Below are 24,921 nucleotides of genomic sequence, written 5' to 3' on the forward strand. Positions count from 1 at the left end.
CACTTGGAGCAGCACAGATTGTGTGGGCATGCAGCAGTGCACTGAAGAGGACCTCAGCAAACATCTCCACCACCCTCCCCGCCCTGGGGGAAATCATCTGCATGATCTTATTGTCTTGGATGCATAGGTGAAAGAACATGCTCAGATGTGCTCTCAGTCCTTCATTCACACATTACAGAGTTGAGTTTTGGTGAAAACATTTTCTGAGATGGAGATCTGCTGAATCCTATTTCAAAATTAAGCTTTTGCATTTGTGTAAAGTGCGGGATTCCAATCTGCATTAGCAGTTTCTCATGTAAGACCATGTGGGACTAAATCTAGGTTCATTACTTTGAAATTAGAAGTTGTGATATTTTGTAGGTATGTGGGGGAAGGGAAATAGGACATAGCCCATGTCTCAAATAGCAGTGTACATACGTCAAACATCTGAGAATCCTGAGTTTTGCAAATCGGAATACATAACACCAGAAAGGAAAAAGAAAGCAAGCTCCATTCATTTTAATTATTCCCTCCTTGAGCTGTGTTTGTTTATGAAAGGGAGGAAGAAAGAAATAGAATAGGAGATATGATCATCAGTGAATTCACCGCATTGTCCTCTCACTCTGAGGTGGAGAGGTGGAAGATCCCCCATTAGCGCAATGGAAGCCGCTGCCCTCCACAATAATCCGCATCTGTATCTTCCCTCTCGCGTATTTTTCAGCACCATGGACAGCCGGCGGGGGGGGGGGCGAGCACACGCCACAGAGGAGCCAGCGTTAAGGCGCCATCTCAGCCATTCCTAGCGCGAGAGGAAAGAGGAAAAAAGTTGAAGTGCGGAAAGCGCAGCTAAGCTCCCTCCCTACTTTTTCCAAGCTGGCTAAATGTTTAGGGAGGGCACTCATCACGCAGTCCTGAGCAGCAGGGGCTGACGGAATTGCCAGGTAGCAACAGAGAAAGGCGCCTGTGAAGAATCCACTTTCCAACCACTGGGAGGGCTGGATCTAGACTTCAGGCATCCGACACCGCCCCCCCGCCCGCCGCCGCCTCTCTCTCTCTCTTGCCCATCGGAACCCGATCTGCCCCCTCCAGCTTTGCCAGGAAAATGCTGGCAGTGGCGCAGCCGGGGCTCCAGTGCCCAAGCGCCTTGTAAAATCCGTTGCTTTTCATTTCCTTGCGGGATTGTGTGTTTTATTGGCATTACCCTGATGTGACTCCCTCCCGCCACTTGCTCTGGAATGATGGGGGTCTTTTGGGCTTATGTTGGATACCTTTTCTTGTCAGTGTTGTATATTCAGCAAGGACTTTCTTCTCAAGGTAAGACCTGAGGGTTTTCTTTGCAAAAAATGTAGCCGGAGGGTCTGTGGTTGAAAGAATGGGGCTCTTTGTGTGTGTGTGTGTGGGGGGGGGAGACTGAAGCTACATACCTTTCTGTACAAACCTCACACCACTGGGGGTGGAGAGAAGTTTGCCCGAAGTGAGTATTACATTAATCTCCTGCAGTTGGTTTGCAAACATAAAAGAACGTAGCCAGCTGGATAGGTGCAATGTCGTTTATTATTAATAATAATAAAAGATGTGTGTTTGGATTATATATAGCGTATCGCACTGTATCGCCCATTCTTGTCTCCAGGATTCATACAGTCATAGATAGAGACAAGGAAAGGGAATTTTTTGTCTCCCCAAATCATGCTATCTTTTCAGAACTTCATGTTCCACCCCCACTCTTTTTTCCATAATCCTGTTGCCCATATCCCCAAACCTTGATTTTCATTCTTTATTTCTGCAAAAACAAAAAACCACCCTGCACGCTCTCCCCAATCACCCGGTCAAAGGCACTCCTTGCATTCCAAGTAGCCGTTGCTCTGCAGAATCCATCCAGTTATTTGAGACTTTGAGGGCTGCAGTGATCATTTTCAGCATCGTGGATAGATTCTATCGCGAGGCACCAGCAACCGCGTAAACACTGTTAGCTTTTCTCAGCTTGTTTATCCATTCTATCTCTAGACAAGGGTGGCGGGGTGGTGGTGCTGAGAAGACAGACTGAAAATGCAGAAACGTGATCTCTTTTCTTATTGATGAGGTGAATAGATATCACCAGCCAAATACTGTGTGTGTGTGTGTGTGTGTGTGTGTGTGTGTTTGTGCCTGTGGTGTGAGAGAAATATAAACATAAAGAGAGTCATAAAAAAGCTTTACACGTATTCGAAATGTAAGTACTTAAAAAGTAAAGGCTGGTTGGTCTAGTATGTTCTCATATAACACAGTTATGAGTCCCAGAATATGAGTCAACTCACATAAATAAAAAATTGTCTCTTAAGCCTTTTCAGTATGCCTCCAATCAACCTATATCAGAACAGAGTTGAAGGAAGTGGATAAAGTGGTGAATTATTACTTGTTTCTTATCCTTTATGGTTACCCTGAAAACAGAAAGGAATAATAATAATAATAATAATAATAATAATAATAATAAGTTTTGCCTATCATGTTATTGAGGGTTTCACAGTGGTTCACATTCCTTAAGTTCCTTATATGCATCAAGAAGGTTATGGCAATGATGATTTCTACTAAGGTCTCTTCTGGTATCCTGAAATATGTTGTTGAGATGCATACAATGGAAAAGGTAACCATACTGCAGTGCTAGGATTTAATTAAGGGATGAATTATTTTCAACTTGGGAATCTCCTAGACTAAAATATGATTCTTGGCTTGACATTGCAAGCAATTTTTTAAAAAAAAGATAATATAGAATAAGGAACCCCAGTAGTCAATGTGAAATGTACATCATGACAAACAGTGAATATAACCCACTCCTTAGACCATTCATCATTCAAAAGATCTATTCCAGTTACCTACAATGTATTTAATAATTCACAGGCTAGAACCTTACCTATGAAATACAATAATTTACCTGTTCTGATTTTCAAAATGGCTTTGCCCTGTATCCTTAAGTGAAAATGCTTAAATATTGCCTTCCACAGAATATTTAAATCTAATTAGCTGTAACTTCAAAAACCCAAGGGAGGTGTTGGTAGGGTGTTCAGCCTTTCCATTAACCAGATTGGAGGGGAGTATGGTGATAAGGATGGGGGAATATGGATTAGGGGAGGGGAAAGGGGGAAGTACAAAAATGTAAATCATGGTGATGAAAATATATATGAAAATTAGGACAGAAAAAGGAACTGGGAAAGAAAAGAAAAGACTGTGATCCTATGCACACTTACTCAGAAGTACATTCCTCTAAATTACTTGGGATGTACATTCCTCTGATCAGGAAACACCTGTCTGATCCTATATATGTTTACTTGTATGTAAGGCCAACTGAATCAAATGGTATTTGCATCCAGGTATGTGGGCACAAGTATGCAGTTGAAGGAACAGAAGCTAAGGGAGGAAAGAGAATTGAAATAGAAGAAAGAAATTCAGAAAACTGAGAGAGACCAATCCCAACAAGATATGCTTCTCTTTTGCAGCCAAATTTACTGAATTCCCTCGAAATGTCACAGCTACTGAGGGGCAGAATGTGGAGATGTCTTGTGCATTCCAGAGTGGCTCTGCCTCAGTGTACCTGGAAATCCAGTGGTGGTTTCTGCGGGCAGCTGAGGACCAAGAACCTGGAGCTGAGGTGACGGGCACTCAGGTACCAGTTTGCTGCCCCTGCAATTCTGTGCAAGCCTGCCATTCCCCAAAGGAGAGAGAAAATGGGGATTGAAAAACAGGGAAAGTTCTGGGTTTCCCCTAAAGGTTGAATCTCCTCATTGAATGTCAGCAATAGAAATTTACCCAGAAACAGGCACTGCTAGAGCCTTGGGCTTCCTTGCAATTTTTTGTTAGAGTTTTTGGTAGCTATTAAAATGTGCACATGTGGGTAACGTATGTTTTATCTTAAGGAATTATTTTTAATAAAGCAAAAGGTGTAGTGCACATATCCTCTTAGCAATGAATTCAGTTGCATGTGTAAGCGTAGCTGTGCAGATGTGCCATTGGACAAGAAGTCCTCATTTTATCCTACCATGAAGAAGGCTACTTGCTGTAATCCTTTCCCTTCAGGGAATCTCTTTCCCACCTGCATTACTTCAGAATGAAAAACACAGAAATAGTATTACTAACATACCATGCAACAACCTGTCATGTATATGATTTCTGAAAACCGCAGAGGACTACTTTGACTCAATACTAGTTTTGGAAAGAAATAATCTCATTACTTGGAAAGAAATAAACTCATCTGACCCCTCCCCCCCGAGGGCAGAGAGATCTGCCTTTTTGTGGGAATAATTCCTTGGATATACCCAGAATTCAGGTGGGTTTTTTTCCAGGGGTGGGGGGACATATGAAGGGAATCTGTTCTCTTGTTTGGTGTGATGCCCCAGTCTTGTAAGGCTGTCTCCAGTGATTGGTTTCAATGCAGTTTTACTTAATGCCTGCTTCCATAGAGCAGTCTGGTTAGAGTATCTTTCTGCCTATAGGTGGCAGGCACTGCATGTGAGTCTTTGTTAGGAAGTATCACCAGGCCTGATTTTAATCAGTATTTGCACAGCAATTAGTCCTCAGCTATGGGCTTGCTATGCATTACTATGTGAAGTTCATTTCTATGTATCAAAAGTTTGCAGCAGTGTTTATCTCTAGGTAAATGTCTAAGCAATTGTCTTTTAGTGTTAAGCAAATAATCTCTGGAAGACAACTCAACCCTTTCTCTTTAACGGGGGGGGGGGGGGAGGGAGCAAGACACCTAGGTAAAATACCACCCAGGGACTTTTTTGCATGGGGCAAAATAGAAATGTAAGAAATAAAAGTGAAATTTTGCAAAACCTAATGTCTGCAAGGCTAAAATTAATTTGCCTTCTTTGGTCTATCAGAATAAAATCAGGGATGAGCAAACTGACCTGGATTTGCTCTGACATTAATCCTGGATTCATTTCGAGGACATCATTTAGATCAATAGATTTTAGCTATTTTAATTTGAACTTATATATGTTTTAAGTTGTTTTAAAAATTGTTTTAATGCTATAAACCGTCTAGAGACTTTGGTAGTGGGTGGTATACAAATATGATAGATAGATAGATAGATAGATAGATAGATAGATAGATAGATAGACAGACAGATAGATGTCTGGAAATCTGCTCTGGACTCCCGATTGGATGCGGTGTGGACTGAGACTCTAAGTTCTGGTTTGTGGCAATGACAACACTGCCATGCACATCACCAAGGGAACTTAGGCCCTTATATGGAGTTACTTCAGGGAATAGCCTCCCCCCCCCATTATCTCTTCTTTAAGAATGTTGTTGTTAAAAAATGATATATAAATATTCTGAAGCACCATCATCATTGTCCACTAAAATGTTATGGCTGGTACAATAAGTATATTTTTTTGGACTGTGCCGGCATCCATATGTTCTGGGGTTCAAGCTGAAATGGATCTGGGAGAACATCTACAATTCAGTGTCAATTCAGGCTAATTTGCTCAAATTCTGGTAAACATGTCAGTTTAGAAGGAGTAATTGACATGAACTCTGTCTCTCACATACATACACATAAACATGGACCTAGTTTCTCCTTCCTGGTTAGTTCACACAATTAGTTTAAATGATAGCAACATAGGAAGGTGCCTCATTCTAAGTTGGTCCATTGGTCTGTCTACTGTAGCTTAGTATTACCTATACTGATTCACATGGCTTCTCCAAAGTTTCAGGCAAGAGTCTCTTTCAGCTCTAGCTGGAGATGCCAAGGATTGAATATTGATTGACCCTTCTGCAGGCAAAACATATACTTGGCCACTGACATGTGGCCACTGATGTGATAGACCTAGCCCCCTTTCAGTGTGCTAACAATGAGATAATTACCTATAATTAGATAATTGTTTCATGTGATGAGAGTTGGTTACCTGTGGTAGTTGATCTATGACAGTAGTTTCACATGTTGAGGGATGGCCAAGTCACCATCCTATATCTTGCTCCCCTCTCTCAGTGTGCTTGCTCTCGCTCTCGCTCTCGCTCTCGCGCTCGCGCTCTCTCTCTCTCTCTCTCTCACACACACACACACACACACACACACACTCTCACACCACCCGTTTGAATGTGCAGTATACAGAGTAATATTAAAGGGAAGTTGCACGTCAGAATAAAGGAGGTGAGATCTTTCTCTTTATTTCCTGTAGGATTTTTTCAGAAATAGGTTTTCCTTTTTAACTTTGTTTCTGCTCTTATCTTCCAAAGCTTAGTTTTCTACTGGGAGAACCTTCCACAGAGACTAGAGGGACATGGAGAGTCAGAGGGAAGTCCTTTTTCTCTCTCCTAGAACTGAAGCAATGGGAAGAAAAACCCTATGGGGGCGGGAGAGTCCAGAGATTTTGATTTTGACCCTGAAATGTCCTATATGGCTTCCAGAATTGAAATCTGAGATATTTCAATAATCCTTGATGTTTTTGTTTTACCACCTGTTCAAGGAGATTTTTTTAAATAGAACATTTTGACCAAATAACATTTTGACCAAATGCTATTACGTGTAAGGAAACCAGTATCTAGTTTGCATTTAGTTCTATGGCTTTGAGAAGACATGTTCAGAGAGAAAAATCTGCAATTGCATTCAAAATAATACATTTATGCAAGATTATCTGCTTCTATTATGATTATAATTAATAAAAACATTGAATTTTCATTTAACACTTTGGGGAGGAAAGATTGTAATAACAATTCTGGGGTGGAGGGGTGTATGTAATTGGGTTTTACCTAAGTGATAAACTATACAGGTTAAGGAGTTTCCTATGGTAGGTCAGAGGAACTAAGTGATAGCACAGCTGCCTAGTTCTCATAGTTCCAGAGCTTCCAGGAGCTTGCCTAGAGTTCACTAGAATTGTAAAAATCACCCTCAGAGGACATTTGTCTGGGCTGTGATTAATATTGAAGACTTGGGTGCAGAATGTGTTTAGACTAAAAGCATATTCCATGCATGTACAGAAGAAGAGCTGGTCTTGTGGTAGCAAGCATGAATTGTCCTACTTTGCTAAACAGGGTCCACCATGGTTTGCATTTGAATGGGTGACATGTGTGAACACTGTAAGATATTGCCCTCAGCGGATGGGGCCACTCAGGGAAGAGTATCTGCATGCTTTCATGCAGAAGGTTCCAAGTTCCCTCCCTGCCATCTCCAAGATAGGGCTGAGAGAGACTCCTGCCTGCAGCCTTGGAGAAGCCACCGCTTCATGTAGAACATGAAGGCACATCCTAGCACCTGATTTTCAGAGGTATATTGCCTCTGAGTCTGAACACAGAAGCTTCATTTAGCTATCATGGTTAAAAGCCATTGAGGTATCTATGCTCTCTAAATCTTTCTTAAGATCCATTACCACATGTTGTGGCAAAATCATCAAAATAGCCATGGGATATAGGTCAGGCACCTTTGTATCATGCTTAATAGAAGTCCTGAAGTCCCCCTGGAATCATTTGATTAAGAAAGCCTTCAATAATTATATCACCCATAAGCCTATTTCTGTTGACAGGAGCAACCTAACCACTATGGTCAATTCAACAGCCTTTGACTCAACTTTCATAATCAAGTCATCCTTCACTCTGGAAACTTCCTGAACAAAAATACTCCTGGCTCCCTGGAAGCTCCTACCCTGGCTCTGATATCCCATCATGGAGCTGAGGGGGAAATAGGGTGGTGCCAGATTACAAGAGGGTATGGAAGGTTACAAGTGGAGAATTGGAAAAGAAGAAAATAAATGATTTAACCCTTACACTGAAAGTTCCTTACCTTTGGGATGCAAAAACAGTTATCCATTCCTTAACAGGTGGAGCTCTTACCAGAGAGAGATCTGGACAACGATGGAACAAAGATAAGTGTAAGTGTATTGCAAAATATAAATCTCTAATACATTTTACATTGCTTTCCATTTTCTTTGCTTTCTTTAATTAGCAGGCACCCCAGAACTCACAGATCATGGATTGACCACATTAATAGCAATTACTTTCTGTGGCATTCCCCATACCCTTGAGATTACTTTCTGTGGTTTCCACATGCCCTTGATATTAGATTGCTTTCTGAAAGAGGAAAGCTGTCTCTTTACTACCTCCTAGATACACCACATCCATGTAGATAGTAGGGATGTGTGAATCAATTTGGGTACAAAACGATTTGTATCCAAATCTACCTGTTTGGAGTGATTTGTGGACAAAACAAATCACCCCTGTGCTAGCTGGCCAGATTCAAGTCCAAAACACATCACCAAGATTTTGGACTTGAAAAATTCTTAGATTCAGATCTCCATTTTGTGGCCTTCTCTCTCGCTGTCTCCATTTTGTGTCAGGAAATCTTTTTGAAAATCCTGCCCTCTCAAGCTTCCGATTGGTGACTTACAGTTTGTAACAATTGGCTGGCAATTCCCCCTTGGTTCCAGATTGGCTTGTTTCCATTCAAATCTTGTGTTGCCAGGGCTGACTGACAACACAATTCCCCGCATTGGCTAGTGGAAGGGTCAAAGAAGGGACATGGGTGCAGGGAGTTCGAAGGAGGGATGTTCAAAATCAAAACAGGATCTACCTGTTTTGGGAGATTTGTGGACAAAACAAATCACCTCTGTGCCAGCAGGCCAGATTTGTACCCAAAACAAATTGGGGGTGATACGATTCAGGTACAAATCAAATTTAAAAAATCGATTTGTGCATGTCCCTAGTAGATAGATTGTCAAGCAGAGTTGCAGGAATTCCAAAGAAAACAAAAGCTAATACCCATAAACATACAATGTTTTAGGGACTTTTCACATCCATACCTGGGACCCGCAGATCAATGCAAGTGGTTAGTCAAACTGAGTTTGGGTGTCACTTGCCTGTCACCAGAACTCCAAGTCTTTGGGGGAGATCAGGCTGGTGAAGGAACAGTCCATGCTGTGCTTCATTAGACAGAAGATATTACTGACCCCACAATGTGCTATATGCCTGCAGATGCATAAAATCTAGCACAGCTGTGAATGTCCCCAGGCCTCACTTGGCCATGTTGCATATGCACAAAGCTTCTGTAGCATGATGATTCCTTTGTACAATGTGACCTGGTAGAAGCCTCTGCAGTAAGGCCAGCAGCAGCCCCAGCATTTACTGGAACCTACTCTTATAGCCTGATAAGACTTGTTTCTGTTCTGGGACACCAACCAAATGTAACCAAGAAAGTTGGTGCAAATGCCTGTTGAGATGCAATGAAGTCAATCCTGACAACTTATGCAGCTGGCATATACATTTCCAGCTAGTGTGATGAGGAGAAAATATGGATCCATTTATCCATGGTCTCCCCTCATGGATACATTTTTTTATTCCAGGTAATAAAATTCTATCACTTCCCCTCATGGATAAGTATTTCTTTCCAGTAAATTAAATAGGTCTGAGTGGGATCCTTTTCCCACTCACTCAGATATATTTAATTGCTCTCTTTAATGATGGAAAGGAAAATCAGTATCTGCCTCAACACTACCCTTTCCCAGTTTCTTCATTCAGTTTTCTCTCCAGCTGACATTTTTAGGACCGTGCAGAATCTATGAGAAGTAGACTTGGCTATGGTGTCTCATCACTACTGCCAGCAATACAATGGTGTCCTGGGTAGAGGAGGTTTAAGAGAAGTCAAAAAGATTTCATGAACACAAGTGAAGTGTGTGTGTGTGCGCGTGCGCGTGCATGCATGCATGCATGCATGCATGCATATCCTTAGGTTGACACCAGATTTTGCTGAAAGCAAAATGTTGAAACAAAATTTTGTTTGTGTGTGTGCATAGAGAGAGGTGTTCTCCTCAGCTGGAACACTTGAGAAATTTTGAGGGAAGCCAAAACAAATGGATCATAGAACAAATGAATCCAGAATTTTCACTTGAGGCACAAATGACTGGGCTCAAACTATCATACTTCTGACATATTGTGTGAAAAGCCAGCTCCCTTGAGTCCATAATGCTGGAAAAAATTGAAGGAAAGAGAAGAGGACAACAAGCAGCAAGGTGGATGGACTTGATTACAACAGCAATGAATGCACCACTGAGAGACCTTAAAGGCCAAGTTGAAGACAGATCATCCTGGAGAGAATCTATCTATGTGGTCACTAAGAGTTGACGCCAACTGGACAGCACTTAATCAATCAATCAATCAAAACAGTGTAAATAAGAAAAGTGAAATTCATATGTTCAGCCAGTGGTAGTGATCAGGAGATAAGCTTAGTGCATCTTAGTTTTATGATGTGATAATTGGCATGTGGTGACCATTTTATATGAATGGTTATTGCAGTTCCTACAGTAATACTCACTTGCTGTTCATTCCTACTTATTCCATCAGAAATTACTTAAAATTGACTTGGAATTTATGTTTTGCCTAAAGACTTACACACAAATAAACAGACAGAAACATCATCACCACCACCACCACCACCACTGGACACCAGAATTAATATTTTAATGAATCATTTATGACTCAGTAAGTCTTTTAGACCCTGGCTCCTTTCCAGTGACATCACTAGAAACATTCCTGAATGTGTCGTGCCTCTCCTGGCACAGCTTGCCTTCCCAATTCTCCCCAGAGAGTCATCAAAGTGGAATACTTCAGGCATTCTGGAGTACATTTGATGGTATAATCATCATCACAGTGATTATATGATTTGCAAGTCTATAGCCTTTGGACATTTTCAGCCCTATTTAGGAGTTTCTAGACTTCACACAAACTCCAAGTTTGGGTTAAAAAAACGGGCCCAACAAATCCAATGGCAGATCCATCATTTTCTCCATAAGTTGTGGGACAATATTTCTGCTATGCATTAGTAAAAGATATACCAATATTGAGTGCTGCCATCTACATTTACTATGAAGTTTAAATTTAGTTGGTACCAAAAGGAGCCTTTTTTTGCTCCTGGATTCACACATCAAAATTCCATTAGCTTTAATGGAATTTTTACCCAGCATGAGAAGAACAAGGCCTTCAGAAAAGTTGTAAATTTTTAAATCAAGAAATAGGGAACATGCAGGACCTAGGCTTGCTTTCAATATTCTTTTATTACCTAGCTGAAACCCAATTGCATTTAATACAAGAAGTGTTATTTTCAAGGAGTTACAATGGCATGGGAAACACACACTAAATCTAAATAATGGAGAGACGTGGAAAAGTGAGGTCAAATCAAATCAAGCGGATTCAATTCAAACTCAAATCTGCAAACTCGAATCTGATCAGATTCAATCCAAGTTGGATTCAATTCAATTTAGATTCGGATTGATTTAGCCCACTTCTAAAGGTCCTAGGGGCACCATAATTTGATGGTGGGTAGGTCCCCATGGGTGCCACCAACTACCCAAATTTGAAGGCTGTGGGGCACTTGGTTGATTTTAATTATTATTATCATTTTAAGTTTTTACGGATTTTGTATATTTCTGCCATAGGAAATAATGGGGATTCGAAGTCACCCTATCCCTAACCCTAATGTGGATCCCCAGTTTTATTATATATATATTTAAGCTAAGCTCTAGCCCTTGTAGAAGTGGAACTATGGAGCAAAATGTGAGCCACTATTTTTCTAGTGTTTGGATTCTTTGGTGTATAATAACTTTTACTCATAATGAATCCTTATGAATCCATTTTTTCTGTTCATTTTGACTGTCATTGGACAGTGCCAACTACACCCCCCTCCACCTGCAAGGCAGTGAGATACTCAGTTTATATTTTAGGAATATTGAAGTGTTTAGATTCTTTAGCTTCTAATAACCTTTCTTCATAATGAATCCCTATGAGGATTCATTATATGCCTTCATTTCTTCTCTTCATTTTGATTGTCATTGGACAGTGCCAGCTGCCAAGTGTCAGGTGTCAACTACACCCCCCCACACACACACACTGGGGTACTTAGGATTTTTTGAAGAATTTAGATTCTTTGATGTCTTCATTACACACCTTCATTTCTTCAGTTCATTTTGTCCCCACTGGCCAATTCTGGTTCATTTTCAGTTCATTCTGTCCCCACTGGTGGATGGGGGTGGGGAATTAGCCCATGTGCCAACTACCCCCAACCCTCAAGCCACTGGGGTACTCAGTTTATAGTTTAGGAATCTTTAGGTGTTTAGACACTTTGGTGTGTCCTCATAGGGATTCATTATGAGGAAAGGTTATTAGATGCCAAAGAGTCTAAACACTTTAAAAAATTCCTAAAACATAAATTGAGCAGTACCCCACTGCCTTGCGGGTGGGGGGCGGTGTAGTTAGCACATGGCAGTTTACAGTTGGCACTGCCCAAAGACAGTCAAAATGAATAGAAGAAATGAAGGTGTGTAATGAAGGTGTGTAAGGAAAAGTTATTATACACCAAAGAATCCAAACACTTGAAAAATAGTAACCACACGTTTTACTCCATAACTCCACTTCTACAAGGGCTAGAGCTTAGCTTTTTCTTTTTCTTTTTTGATGAAAGCTGGCCAATCTGGCAGCCCAGCAACGAGCGATGGTTCGTGCATGGGGACAGTGGGCTAAGCCCACTTTCCCCGCACAAACCTCATCTGGCACTTCACACCAATCGTGTGAAGCACCTCATTCTCTTGCCGCACTGTAGTTACACTATTGCTCAACATCTCACATTGGCTATGAGCCTGTTAATGTGGTTTTAGCCCAGTGACCATCTCTCAGCTTCAGCCCTCCATTCATCTGCAATGTGAGGATAATAATAATGAAGTACTGTATAAAATATAAATTTAATATATGTGAAATGTTTGATGCTGTGGGGTGGGGGGAGTGTTAATCAATTCTCAATATTATCATATTGTCAGCATCTGAGATACGTTGTTTTTGGACATTTTGCAGACAGTGAAAGTACAAGGGAATGACATCTCTCACAAGCTGCAGATCTCCAAAGTCAGGAAAAAGGATGAAGGGTTATACGAGTGCAGGGTGACCGACGCCAATTATGGAGACCTTCAGGAATACAAAGCCCAGGCCTATCTCAAAGTCAGTGCAAACAGCCACTCTCGGCGAATGCAAGCCTTTGAAGCTTCTCCCATGTGGCTGCAGGATAAACCTCGCAAGAACATTTCAGCAGCCATCCCTAGTAGCATCCATAATTCAGCCAGTCAGCGTATGCACCCCACCTCCAGCCCTCCAGCAGATGCCAAAATTCCCAAACAAAGCCCACAATCAGGTATGAGAAACCATTTTGAGCCCTTTAAGGATGTTATTACAAATGACCATGGGATGTGAGTGGGTGCCATACTAAACTCTACTCTCATTGCCCTGATTGGGCCCTGCATGTTTGAGTTTTCTATCATAAATGACGCATCTGGGGCCCCTAATCTGTACTGGCACTGTGGCAGGTGAGAGGGAACACCGTTTGGTGTTCCCATGACACCAGTGGGAGATTTCTCCTGAGCCAATAGCAACTGTGTGGGAAGCTGACCCAGATTGGCACCACACTGAGGGCAAGTTAAAGAAAGCCTCTTACCCCCTGCCATGGTCCCAGTCCAGCTCCTGTGGAGTGTGATGTGAGAATAGTGCTTTAATGCTGATCATAGTCCCACTGTCATGGTTAACTAGGATTAAACTACAATCAGTAACCAACGGTAATTGAATCGTGATGAACCAGTGGCAATAAAGCATGCATTATCATGTCATGCTCCATGAGTCATGTCATGCTCCTGGCTCAACAATTATAGTTAATCCTTTAACTACTACTCTGCAGGTCTTGAGAACGTACAAGTATGGGGGTCAGCATGGGCTTTGATAAACCTCATGTTCTTGCTGCCTGCCTGGGGCTGCAAAAATAGGGCAGAAATGGTCAAGCACCTGACAGGGCAAATATCATTACCTGATCATCACAAGCTGCTGGTTTAAACAAAATCACAAAATAACACATCTCAAGGTCTTAAATAAAGGTGTTGTAGTGGATATAAACAAATATTGAGGTCAGACCCAGATAATTGCTCCCAAAGGTGTTTGGGATGTTACTTTTTTCCTAAAAATAAAATAAAAAGTGGCTGACATCCAGAGCAACACTATGGGGATGCTGCAGAGCTGCATCCATGCAGAGAGAAGCTGCTTATAAGGCAGTCAGGGATGGACAGGGGAGTGATTTTCACTGCTCTCCTCTGCCTTGGTAAGTGCTCTATGCTTTCCAAAAATATGTCCCTGGGGGCTGTGAAACCTTCATGGCAAAGGACACTTATGGGGCAAGGGAGAGCAATGGAAATCATTCCCCCCCTTCTCCCTGGCTGAATATTTACTTACTGCTTGGGAAGACCCTGGTTGAGTCGAGAGCATCCTCTCTGTGCAGGGACACAGCTTTGCTGCATCCCCAGATTGCTGTCTGGATGTCAGACACTTCCACGCCTTTCCACTTACCTGTTTATGTGTTTCTTGAGCATGCCAAGCTGAATCCAGTCCACCAACTCTGTTGTCTCCTGTGAGGTGCTTGATAACCCCTCCATCTGCTGGTTTTGCAGTTTCAGGCAATAACATTGGAGATTTAGCAAGTGCTTGATGGGCCACACCATGTGGATGGTAGATTGTGTTTGACTTGGTGGGCCACAAGTTGTGTAAGTCTGCTTTTGCTTACCAATTCCTATCACTTGCTGGCTGATGACTGTCTTATGTGGACTATCTTATGTGCTAGAATGCCTCTAGAAAGTTAAGTGGAGAGAAAGAAAGTTCAATGCTCCTTTGAAAGAGTTGAGAGGAGAGAGAAAAAGGCCCACTGAAGGTTGATATTTTGAAATGCATCAGTCTTCTAAGCACACACTTGGCTTCCCTCTGTCTTTGGATGTAATTCCTCTTGTTTTGGCATTGGATTGGTGTCCTGTCCACTTACTTGTATGTAACCACATGATTGGGCAAGGAAGTATGATGACCTTGCTGGAATAGCGTAGTAAATAAAAGACTGTATGATGACCTTGCTGGAATAGCGTAGTAAATAAAAGACTGACCTAGGAACCTGTTCTGCCATAAACTCAACAGTCAATGAACACCCTCTCAGCATCATACCCACTCCCATGGAATATGTGAATTAATAATAAATTTAGCATTCTCCTCACCACTCGGTAGGACACTCAGTTTACCAGGTGGTTGCACACATATGGGAAGTTACATCATGACAATTTGTATCCCTCTTTGAAATTTGGCTATATTTGTTAAAAACAAATTGCTATTTGGGCTTGGATTGGTCTAATAATGGCAGTGCCATGCTTCACAGTGCACAGAACTGATATCAACTGAAATGTGGATTTTTCTTGGAGATGTCACATTCTATTGCATGAATATAAAAGACTCATGCTATCTATCTATACTATACTATACTATATACTATACTATACTATACTATACTATACTATACTATACTATACTATACTATACTATACTATACTATACTATACTATACTATACTATACTATACTATAGCACCTTCAATTAGGGATGTGCACAAACCAGAAAATGTGGTTCAGTTTGAGTCAAACCAGACTTGAGCCGAATTGGGTCCAGTCTGGTTTTGTGCACACCTGAGCCAGGCCCAGTTCAACTCAAATTTGAGCCCAGTTGTGGGGCGGGGTATGGGGTGGGGTCGAGGCTGTACTGATAAAGTGGAATCCAGTAAGGATTCCCCTTTATAAGTAGAGGGAAAGAAGGAACCAGGGGCTTAAATAATAAGAATTGGGGTGAGAGAAAAGTAAAAAATTACCTCATAGTTGCTACCACCAGCAGTGGCTGCAGCAATCACAGGGGTGTTCAGGGGTGGCAGCAGGTCTAGTTTGGGCCTCTGTGTGCACAGAGGTTTAAAAAAGACCTTTTAATTCCTCTTCCACCCCAACTCTCTTTAGCTAAGCCCCTAGGTCCCCCCTTCCCCTTTACTGGTAAAGGGGACTCCTTATCAGATTCCCCTTTACCAGTATGCTCCAAGCCTGTTCAAGCCAGGCACGGTTCAGCCCTACCTGAACTCATTCAATCAATCAATCTTTATTACAGTCACAGACCAGCATAAAGTATAAGGGTGATTACAAGTTAAAATGAGAGCAGGTAAAAGTGATTACATGTAAAATGGTGCATAATAATACTAAAAGGACTAAGAATACTAAAAATAGTAAAAACAGATTTATGCTTGAGAAATAGTAAAATAGTCTATGCAATCATAAAACTGCATAAAAAGCATAAAAAGTTCAAGGGGGGGGCATAAAGTTGTATGAAGGTTAAAAGGCATAAAAAACCAGAAATATATAAAATATATAAAATCCTGAGTAATAAAACTAGAAAACAGACAAATTGAGGGTTAGGAGGAACATTAAAAGGGAGGAACGTGAGCAATTGCAAGGCCTGCCCAGAATCACTGGGAGTCAGATTAAGGCTGATAGGACTCACTGCCCGTCATCCGCCGACAAATACTGATCGCAGCCGCACAGTACTTGGTTATATGTGATGGCAGGCTTAGAGTCAGAGAGTAGCAGGGAGCTGTAGAATTAGCTCAGACAACCTGGATACTTGCTTAGCAGTGAGCAGTGATGAGAGAGGCATGTATGTCTCTATAGAATGAGCAGTATAGGAAAACATGCTCTGTAGTTTTGATCTGCCCTAAGCCACAGGGGCATAATCGCTCTGCAAGCGGGGTCCTTCTATTTATTATTTTTATTTATTTGATTTATATACTGCCCTTCCAAAATGGCTCAGGGTGGTTTACAGTTAAAACAAACCACTAAAAACAGTAATGAGCTAAAACAAATTAAAAACAATATAACAACTAACAATTTAAAAACATTTTAAAACAGCAATTAAATCATTACAGTGATTAAAACCCCTGAAATCGGGTTTTAAATTTTAAAATAAACCAGATTTTAAAAACCCCAAAATTTAGGATACTGAGTAAGCTTGGGTGAAGAGATGGGTTTTCAGGTGTTTTTTGAGAATTGCCAGAGATGGGGAGGATCGTATCTCAGAAGGGAGCGCATTCCACAATCTTGGGGCAGCGACTGAGAAGGCCCATCTCTGTGTAGCCACCAAACGAGTCGGTGGTAACTGGAGATGGATCTCCTCAGATGACCTCAATGGGTGGTGGGGCTTGTAATGAAGAAGACGCTCTCTTAGATACCTAGGGCCTAAGCCGTTTAGGGCTTTGTAAGTTATAACTAGCACTTTGTATTTTGTCCAGAAACCTATTGGCAGCCAGTGTAACTCCATCAGTAAAGGAGTAACATGGTCTCTCCGAGATGACCCAGAGAACAACCTGGCTGACGCATTCTGAACCAACTGAAGTTTCCAAACTACATACAAAGGCAGCTCCACGTAGAGCGCATTACAAAAGTCCAGTCTGGAGGTTACCAACAGATGTACCACAGTTTTGAGGTCATTGATCTCGAGAAACGGGCACAGCAGGCATATCAGCTGGAGCTGATAGAAAGCACCTGAGAAACCTCAGGTTTCTCAGGAGCACCTCAACCTGAGAAACCAGCGAGAGGTGTGAATCCAGAAGTACTCCCAGACTGCGAATCTATTCCTTTTGGGGAAGTGTGACACCATCTAGAATAGGTAGATCAAAATCGTCTCTGGAGTTCTGACCCCACACAATAAATACCTCCGTCTTATCTGGATTCAGCTTCAGTTTATTCTCCCTCATCCAGCCCATTACTGCTTCCAGGCAGGCATTTAGAGAGAATATGCCAGCTTCTGAAGAAGTTGGCATGGAGAAGTAGATCTGAGTGTCATCAACATACTGGTAACACCCAGCTCCAAATCCCTTGATGATCTCTCCCAGCGGTTTCATGTAGATGTTAAAAAGCTTTGGAGAAAGTACGGAGCCTTGAGGGACACCATACTTAAGCTCAGATCTCGAAGAGCAGCAGTCTCCAATAGGGGTGTGCACAGAACCACAGAGCTGCAGTCTGGCACTGGGGTGGGGGGTCCCCTTAAGGGCGGGGAGGGTTTACTTACCCCTCCTGCCGCTTTCCCCCCTCTGGTGCCCGTATTTCTTTGAGTAATTGGGGCAGCAGGATACCTCCCTGCTTCCCCTTCTCCGGCACTTTGGCAATTCTTTTAGTAATGGGGTGGCAGGATACCCCCCTGCCACCCCTTCCCCCGCTTGGCATGCAGTACTGTGCAAAAGGCTTTAAGAAGCCTTTTGTGCGTGCGTGCATGCATGTATTTCCTTGAGTAAATGGAGCGGCCGGATATTTCCCTGCCGCCCCTTCTCCCAGTTTGCCGCTCAGTTTACTCAAGGAAATACATGCGCGCACGCATGGGCACAAAAGGCTTCTTAAAGCCTTTTACACAGCACTGCATGCCAAGCGGGGGAAGGGGCGGCAGGAGGTATCCTGCTGCCCCATTACTAAAAGAATTGCCAAAGTGCTGGAGAAGGGGCGGCAGGGAGGTATCCTGCCGCCCCAATTACTCAAAGAAATACAGGTGCTGGAGGGGGGAAGCGGTGGGAGGGGTAAGTAAACTCTCCCCGCCCTTAAGGAGACCCCCCCACCCTGAACCACCCGAATCCGAACTGCCCATGTCTGGACCAGTCCGGAGGCCTATAGAATGGTCTTCGGACCAGTCCGGGCACATCACTAGTCTCCAATCAACATCATCTGGAATCTGTCCGAGAGGTAGGAGCAGAACCACTGTAAAACAGTGCCTCCCACCCCCAACACTCTCAGACATTCCAGAAGGATACTATGGTCAATAGTATTGAAAGCCGCAGAGAGATCCAAGAGGACCAACAGAGTCACACTTCCTCTGTCAATTACCAATTGGAGATCATCCATCAGGCCGACCAAGGCAGTCTTCACCCCATAACCCGCCCGAAAACCAGTTTCAAATGGGTCTAGATAATCAGTTTCCTCCAAGACCGCCTGGAGCTGAGAGGCCACCACCCTCTCAATTACCTTGCCCAGCCATGGGAGATTAGAAACAGGCCTATAATTGCTCAACTCTGAGGGATCTAATGCAGGCTTCTTTAGAAGGGGTCTAATGATTGCCTCCTTTAGACAAGGAGGCATCCTGCCCTTCCTCAGAGAAGCATTTATGATTTCTACCAGGCTGTCTACAACAGCCTCACTGCTAGATTGAACAAGTCATGTTGGACAAGGGTCAAGAGAACAAGTGGTAGGCCTCACCGCCCCAAGCAGCTTGTCCACATCATCAGGAGTCACAAACTGAAACTGAGCCAGTCGAATCGCATAAGAGGAGTTGCTGGACACCTCCAGTTCCGGCATGATATTAACTGTGGAGTCTCCATCTAGATTGGCCCGAATCCGAGAGATTTTATCTGTGAAAAACTCTTGCCAAAATAGCAGATTTTATCTGCAAAAAACACATCACAGCGGGTAACTGATGACTCCAAATTCTGGTTCAAGGAAGGGGGGGCGGATACCAGTCCCCTCACAACCCTGAACAACTCCGCTGGGCGTGAACTCGCAGATGCAATACGGGTAGAAAAGAAACACTTCTTTGCAGTACGTATTGCCTGAGCATAGATCTTTAAATGTGCTCTATGTCGTAGTCTGTCGGATTCAAGTCGAGTCTTTCTCCACTTGCGCTCCTGTTGCCTACCTTGCCACTTCAGCCCCTGCAGATCTTCCGTATACCAAGGGGCCAGTTCTGAAGTGGGTCGGAGGGGATGCTTGGGGGCAATCGTGTCTACTGCCCTGGTGAGCGAGTTGTTCCAGTTCTCAACCAGGGCATCAACAGGATCACCAGCAAAGCCAACACTGAATCCCTTCAAGGCTTCTTGGAATCTTACTGGATCCAATAACCTCTTCGGGCAGACCATTCTAATAGGCCCCTTGCCCTTGCAGAGGTGGGAAGTGGTTGTAAGTCCCACCTTATCCAGATGGTGGTCTGTCCATGACAACGGGGAGATCAAAGGAGTCCCCACCCACGAAACACCACCTTGATCAGAGTAGAAGACCAAATCAAGTGTGTGACCTGCAATATGCGTCAGTTCAGAGATCACTTGCCCCGGACAAATTGGTCCCAAAATGAACATTGAAGTCCCCCAGCACCAAAAGTTTGGGGGACTCCAATGTAAGTTCTGTGACCAAGTCTGTGAGTTCAGTAAGGGATTCTGTTGGGCAGCGGGGTGATCGGTACACCAACAGAAGTCCCCATCTATCCCTGGTCCCCAAACTTAAGTACACACATTCAATATGGTCCAATACCCTATCAGGGACCCTATAACAGCCTTCTAGCACTGCTGAGGGGAGGCCATGGCAGCGAGCTACAGTGAACACCCTTCTGTGGTTTGGAATCTCCAGTTGGGTGAGGTATGCTGCTGGGGAGGCAGAATATCTAAGCCCGTCACTGATATGAAATTTTGGAACTCTGCTGAGATCAGTTTGGTGCTCAATGTCTATAATGCGCTGCTTGATGGTTGCTTTTGCCTGATCGTGGCCCATGTTGAGCAAGGTCGGGGTGGAAGAGGCCCAGAGTAGCTATTTTAGTCTCAGTTGTCTGAATCCAGTTAGATTGGTAGTCATCATGTAGGGTTTGCGGGGCAAGACCAATTGAGCAATAGGATAATCTGAGCCAATAACAGAGAATAGCCACCCACACCCTAGCCTCCAACTTGATCAAGCCTGTCTCCAGGTGCATAGTGGCATTGGAGACACATCTCAGTACTTGGAGCTCTGCCCTCAGGAATTTAGATTGTACAAGTTCGAGAGTCGCAATGTTGGGGTAAGGGCCCAATTGAGCACCACAGAGAAGCTGAGCTATTGACTTAGCTGTGAACAGTTCAAGAGCCGTGGGTACATAATGGCCTCTTCTTGTCTGCAAGAATTTTAGAATGGCAGAGGAGCTTCTCTGGGCATTTAAAACCATGTGTTCTCCATGAGCTTTCCTAGAGCCACCAGAATGTAAAACTACTCCCAAGTATTTAAAGTGTGCAACTTGCTCAATCTTGTGTCCCTCAATCCACCAAGAGTGGATCTTGATACCCGAACCCTATCAAGCCAGCCGGTTCAACATGGAACCAGTTTGCACATCCCTACTTCCAATAACAACATCACCAGGGGCGTAACTATAATAGGGCAAGGGGAGACAGTTGTCTGGGAGCCCACTGCCTTGCCCCCCCAGAAGCAAGTCACATGACTGACTCCCCCAGGCACACACTTGCCCGGGCTTCCTTCAGTTGTATTCATCCTCCGAAATTGATGTGAGTGTTAAGACCTGGAGCTACCAGAACAGCATGTCTTTCTCTAGTACCATTAAATGACTTTCATCATCCACAATTTACAAAACCATATATATTTTACTATGCTTTTTGTTACTACTATTCAGCCTCATTTAAGGTTTCTTTACTTAATGAGCTGAGCTTCAGTGGGGGGGGGCGTATTTTAAAATCTTGTCTCTGGGCGCACTCCAACCTTGCTATGCCCCTGAACATCACAAATGGTGGTCTGCTGCCCTCTGCTAATATTAAGGTGGGATTTGAGAGGCAACCTAGTGACAGAAAGAAAAACACAAGAATACTCTCTTGTGGATGGATTAAAACTGTCCCACCCCAATCAAAATCATTGGTGTTTGAGTTGGGGCATTTGAAGAAGTGAATTCCCTTGCTTAAATGCCTGCATGTAGGATTGGGGCAAACAGAGCCCTGATCACAGCCTTCTGTGTATAGAGAAACAGGACTGTTCCCACCTGAATTCTGAGCTCTGCTGCTGTCTTCACTGCCCCCTGCCCCAATATCTCCAGAAGCTTACTTGGGCAAAAAGAAAGTAGTGGCAGGTGTGGTTGCATGCACTCCAAGCTCCAGAAGACCATCCTTTTTCCCCATGGGGAACTGGACTGGGACTGCAAGTCCAAGCACCTCCACTAGGATAATGACACTCCAAGTACCATTCCCAGCTAGGAGCTCTCACCTTGCTGGGAATGGCATGCAAAGAATCATTTTTCCACTGGGGATGCTGGAAGTTCCAATGAGTTCCCATTAGAGGGGAAAAACTCTACCAGGGCCTAGAGTGTCTGTCATAATCATTGCTGCCATTTCCCCCCTTTCCCATTGCAAGTTTCTGGGGGCCTTGGGGCATGGGAAAAGAGAGGCATTGGCAGAGGTGATCTGGAATGACCACAACTATCTCTGCTCCAAGGTAACCTCCCCTTCACGGTAACCTTGTTTCAAGGTTATCTTGATTCAAGGTAGCCTTCAGCTTTGGGATAGAAGGAGTGGGAGGTGGCAGTAGAAGCAGTAGAGGTGGTGGAGGAGGCGGGCACTTTATGGGCACTTTGTAAGAGCCTGCATTGGTCACTCCCACATCCTCTAGCACTTTCAGGAAGAGCAGAGGGATGCAGCAATATATGTTCTTTTAAGTCAAATGTGCAAGTTAAAGATGTGCAAATTCCCATCACTTTGCAGAGGGAGGCTAAATTCAACATCATGCTAAGAGCTATGTCTAACTTTAATGACACACATATGATTCTATTAATGCCAATGGATATAATTAACACTTTCATAGCAGATGCTCCATTTTTATTGATTTATGAACTGATATCATTAAGTGCTCCCAGTAAATGGTAAGAAGCTTTAAGGCCAGTACTACAGGGTTTAGTTTCCCTTGTATAAGCGAGCACTGGAGACTTATGGGGTCTTCATGATATTTGCTGTCCCTGTTCAGCAACTGCCCCTATTCAGCCCAGCATAGTGTCTCTCCAGTGGTTGTTACTGGTATCTCCTTTGTTATTTTTTTCTTTTCTTTTTTAAAAAGATCACTTTTGGAACAGGGAACCATTGACTCACAACATTTGCTATGTGAACTGCTTTGAGGACTTTCTTGAAAAGTGGTATATATAAATACGTCCATAGTGGCCCATATGATACACAGTATTACACCTCCAGAATGCTGCGCACCAGGGCTGCTGTGGACTCCTAAGCAGCCCTGACACTACTCTGAACAAGCCAATGCACAAGCAGGGCTACCACTGCTTCTCCTCATTGTTGTGAATGGGGGAAACTGGTGGCAGTGCTCTTTGCAGAATCACTCATTCAGAGCGGCATCAGAGCTGCTTAGGAGATCAGCAGCCCCACTGGAGCATAGCATTATCATGTGGGCCACTAATAATAATAAATGAAAATAATTGGCTGACATACAGACTAAATTACACCTAAGTAGTCTTATTGAAGTAAACCATCTTTTAGAGTAACTCCTGAGTAGTAGTATTTAGGGGTGTGCACGGATCAGTTCGGAGGCCATTCTACTGGCCTACGAACCGGTCTGGAGAAGGGGTGGTTTTGGTTTGGGAGGGTTAGGGTGGGGGGTTCCATTAAGGGTGGGGGGGTTTACTTACCCCTCCCACCCTTTCCCACGTTGGCGCCGTAAATATTGTAAGAAATCCGGGCGGAAGGATCCCTCGCCGCCTGCTTCTATTACCGATTATGGCTCTGCTCCTCTGAATTTTAAACATCGGGGGGCGGCAGGGTGCTTCCCTGGCGCCCCCTCGAAGCCCCCTGCTGCCGCTGAAGCCCCTTTAAATCTCACCCGGACCGGAGATTCCGGCGGAGAAACGGCGCTCGGGCGGGCGGCAGCGAGACGTCCGTCCTCCCGCCCGCTCCCTGCCTTGCCGAGTGCAAAGTGCAGGGAGCGAAGAAGGAACTAGGAAGAAGGCTTCCTAGTTCCTTCTTCGCGCGTGCGCAGAAGGCTCCCTGCACTTTGCACTCGGCAAGGCAGGGAGCGGGCGGGCGGACGGACGTCTCGCTGCTGCCCGCCCGAGCGCCGTTTCTCCGCTGGAATCTCCGGTCCGGGCGAGATTTAAAGGGGCTTCAGCGGCAGCAGGGGGCTTCGAGGGGGCGGCAGGGAAGCACCCTGCCGCCCCCCCGATGTTTAAAATTCAGAGGAGCAGAGCCATAATCGTTAATAGAAGTGGGCGGCGAGGGATCCTGCCGCCCGGATTTCTTACAATATTTACAGCACCAATGCGGGAAAGGGCGGGAGGGGTAAGTAAAGCCCCCCCTGCCCTTAATGGAACCCCCCACCCCAGCACCGAACCGCAGCTCCGCGGTCCGGTGCACATGACTAGTACTATTGAGTAATTTAGTCTGGATGCCAGCCATCAAAAGTAATTAAGAATCATTACGTTCTTCTGCCAAATATCTGATTCCCATCAGGTGATGCTTTAGGTAATAGCATGATAAAGTAATTAGTACAGCTGAGAATCACACTATTGGTATGCCCTGCCCTTCCTGTGGAAAGCTCAGACTGGATTATATAGGCTTCCAGTGGTCATCTATCCAGGCATTGTTCAGGCCCACACCCACTTAGTTTCAGCAATGTTAAAGCATTGACTACTCTCAGACCATTCACTGCCTCCTCCACCAAAAACAAAACAAACAAAAAACAAACATGGCATTCTATGACCATATAAATTTTTTGCTACAGAGCTGATTTCTCATTGTTGCTAATTATCAGTGTGGTATCGTTGCTTGATTATTCTTCTAAAGTGGGTTATTTTAAATAAGAGTGCCTAGATACTTTGATCTGTCAATGTTTTGTTGCAGAAAAGGTGTCAGATGAGTATGGTGGTGGTGGTGGTGGTTATAAAGTACTACCAGTGCCTGACATTTAGAGCAAGGAAGTGTTACTGCAGCAAAAGAGCAGGCTAATGGAACTCCCCAACTAACTGCACCACTTCAGTGGGGAAGTGGCAATTCTTGATGCCCTCTCTTTCCCAAGGAAGCCCCATGAACCATGTGAAAATATGTGCCTGAGGGTTGCGCAACTCAAGGTGTTTGAGTAGGCATCAGAGTCACCAGGGGATATGAGGGTTGTGGGGAAATGGGGTTCTCCAGTGCCAGTGGTCCACACTCGTTGGCCCCATCCTCTCCAGCTCTTCCATGGCCTGCAGTATTTGGGCCTTGTCACTCCCCCAGAGCAGATCTTGTTACTCTCTCCGAGAGTGGATCCCACACCCCTGCTTGTTCCCACTGACTCCACAACAGCAGGTTAGCGGCTGTCAGGGCAGAACTCACACCAGTCCCCAACTAATTGGCGGGTC

At 43.9% G+C, this 24,921-nt stretch overlaps 1 protein-coding gene across 9 annotated transcripts in view; it reads left to right on the forward strand.

The window, feature by feature from the left end:
* Positions 1–714: 714 nt before the first annotated feature.
* Positions 715–24,921, forward strand: part of VSTM2A (V-set and transmembrane domain containing 2A) — a 73,367-nt gene continuing 49,160 nt past the window's right edge. For 4 of the 9 annotated variants that reach the window (XR_008309971.1, XR_008309972.1, XR_008309974.1 and 1 more), the window contains exons 1-4: positions 721–1,293; positions 3,450–3,616; positions 7,767–7,817; positions 12,781–13,114. Coding sequence is in view for 4 of the 9 variants with exons in the window: in XM_053262480.1 (XP_053118455.1) it covers positions 1,215–1,293; positions 3,450–3,616; positions 7,767–7,817; positions 12,781–13,114 (631 nt within the window). In the remaining 5 variants the exon portion in view is untranslated. Of the gene's footprint in view, positions 1,294–3,449; positions 3,617–5,998; positions 6,104–7,766; positions 7,818–12,780; positions 13,115–24,921 lie in introns of those variants that run through there. The other 5 variants (XR_008309970.1, XM_053262477.1, XM_053262479.1 and 2 more) reach the window with 5 other exon arrangements.

The sequence above is a fragment of the Hemicordylus capensis genome, chromosome 6 (genome assembly GCF_027244095.1).
Source record: "Hemicordylus capensis ecotype Gifberg chromosome 6, rHemCap1.1.pri, whole genome shotgun sequence".
Classification (NCBI taxonomy): Eukaryota; Metazoa; Chordata; class Lepidosauria; order Squamata; family Cordylidae; genus Hemicordylus; species Hemicordylus capensis.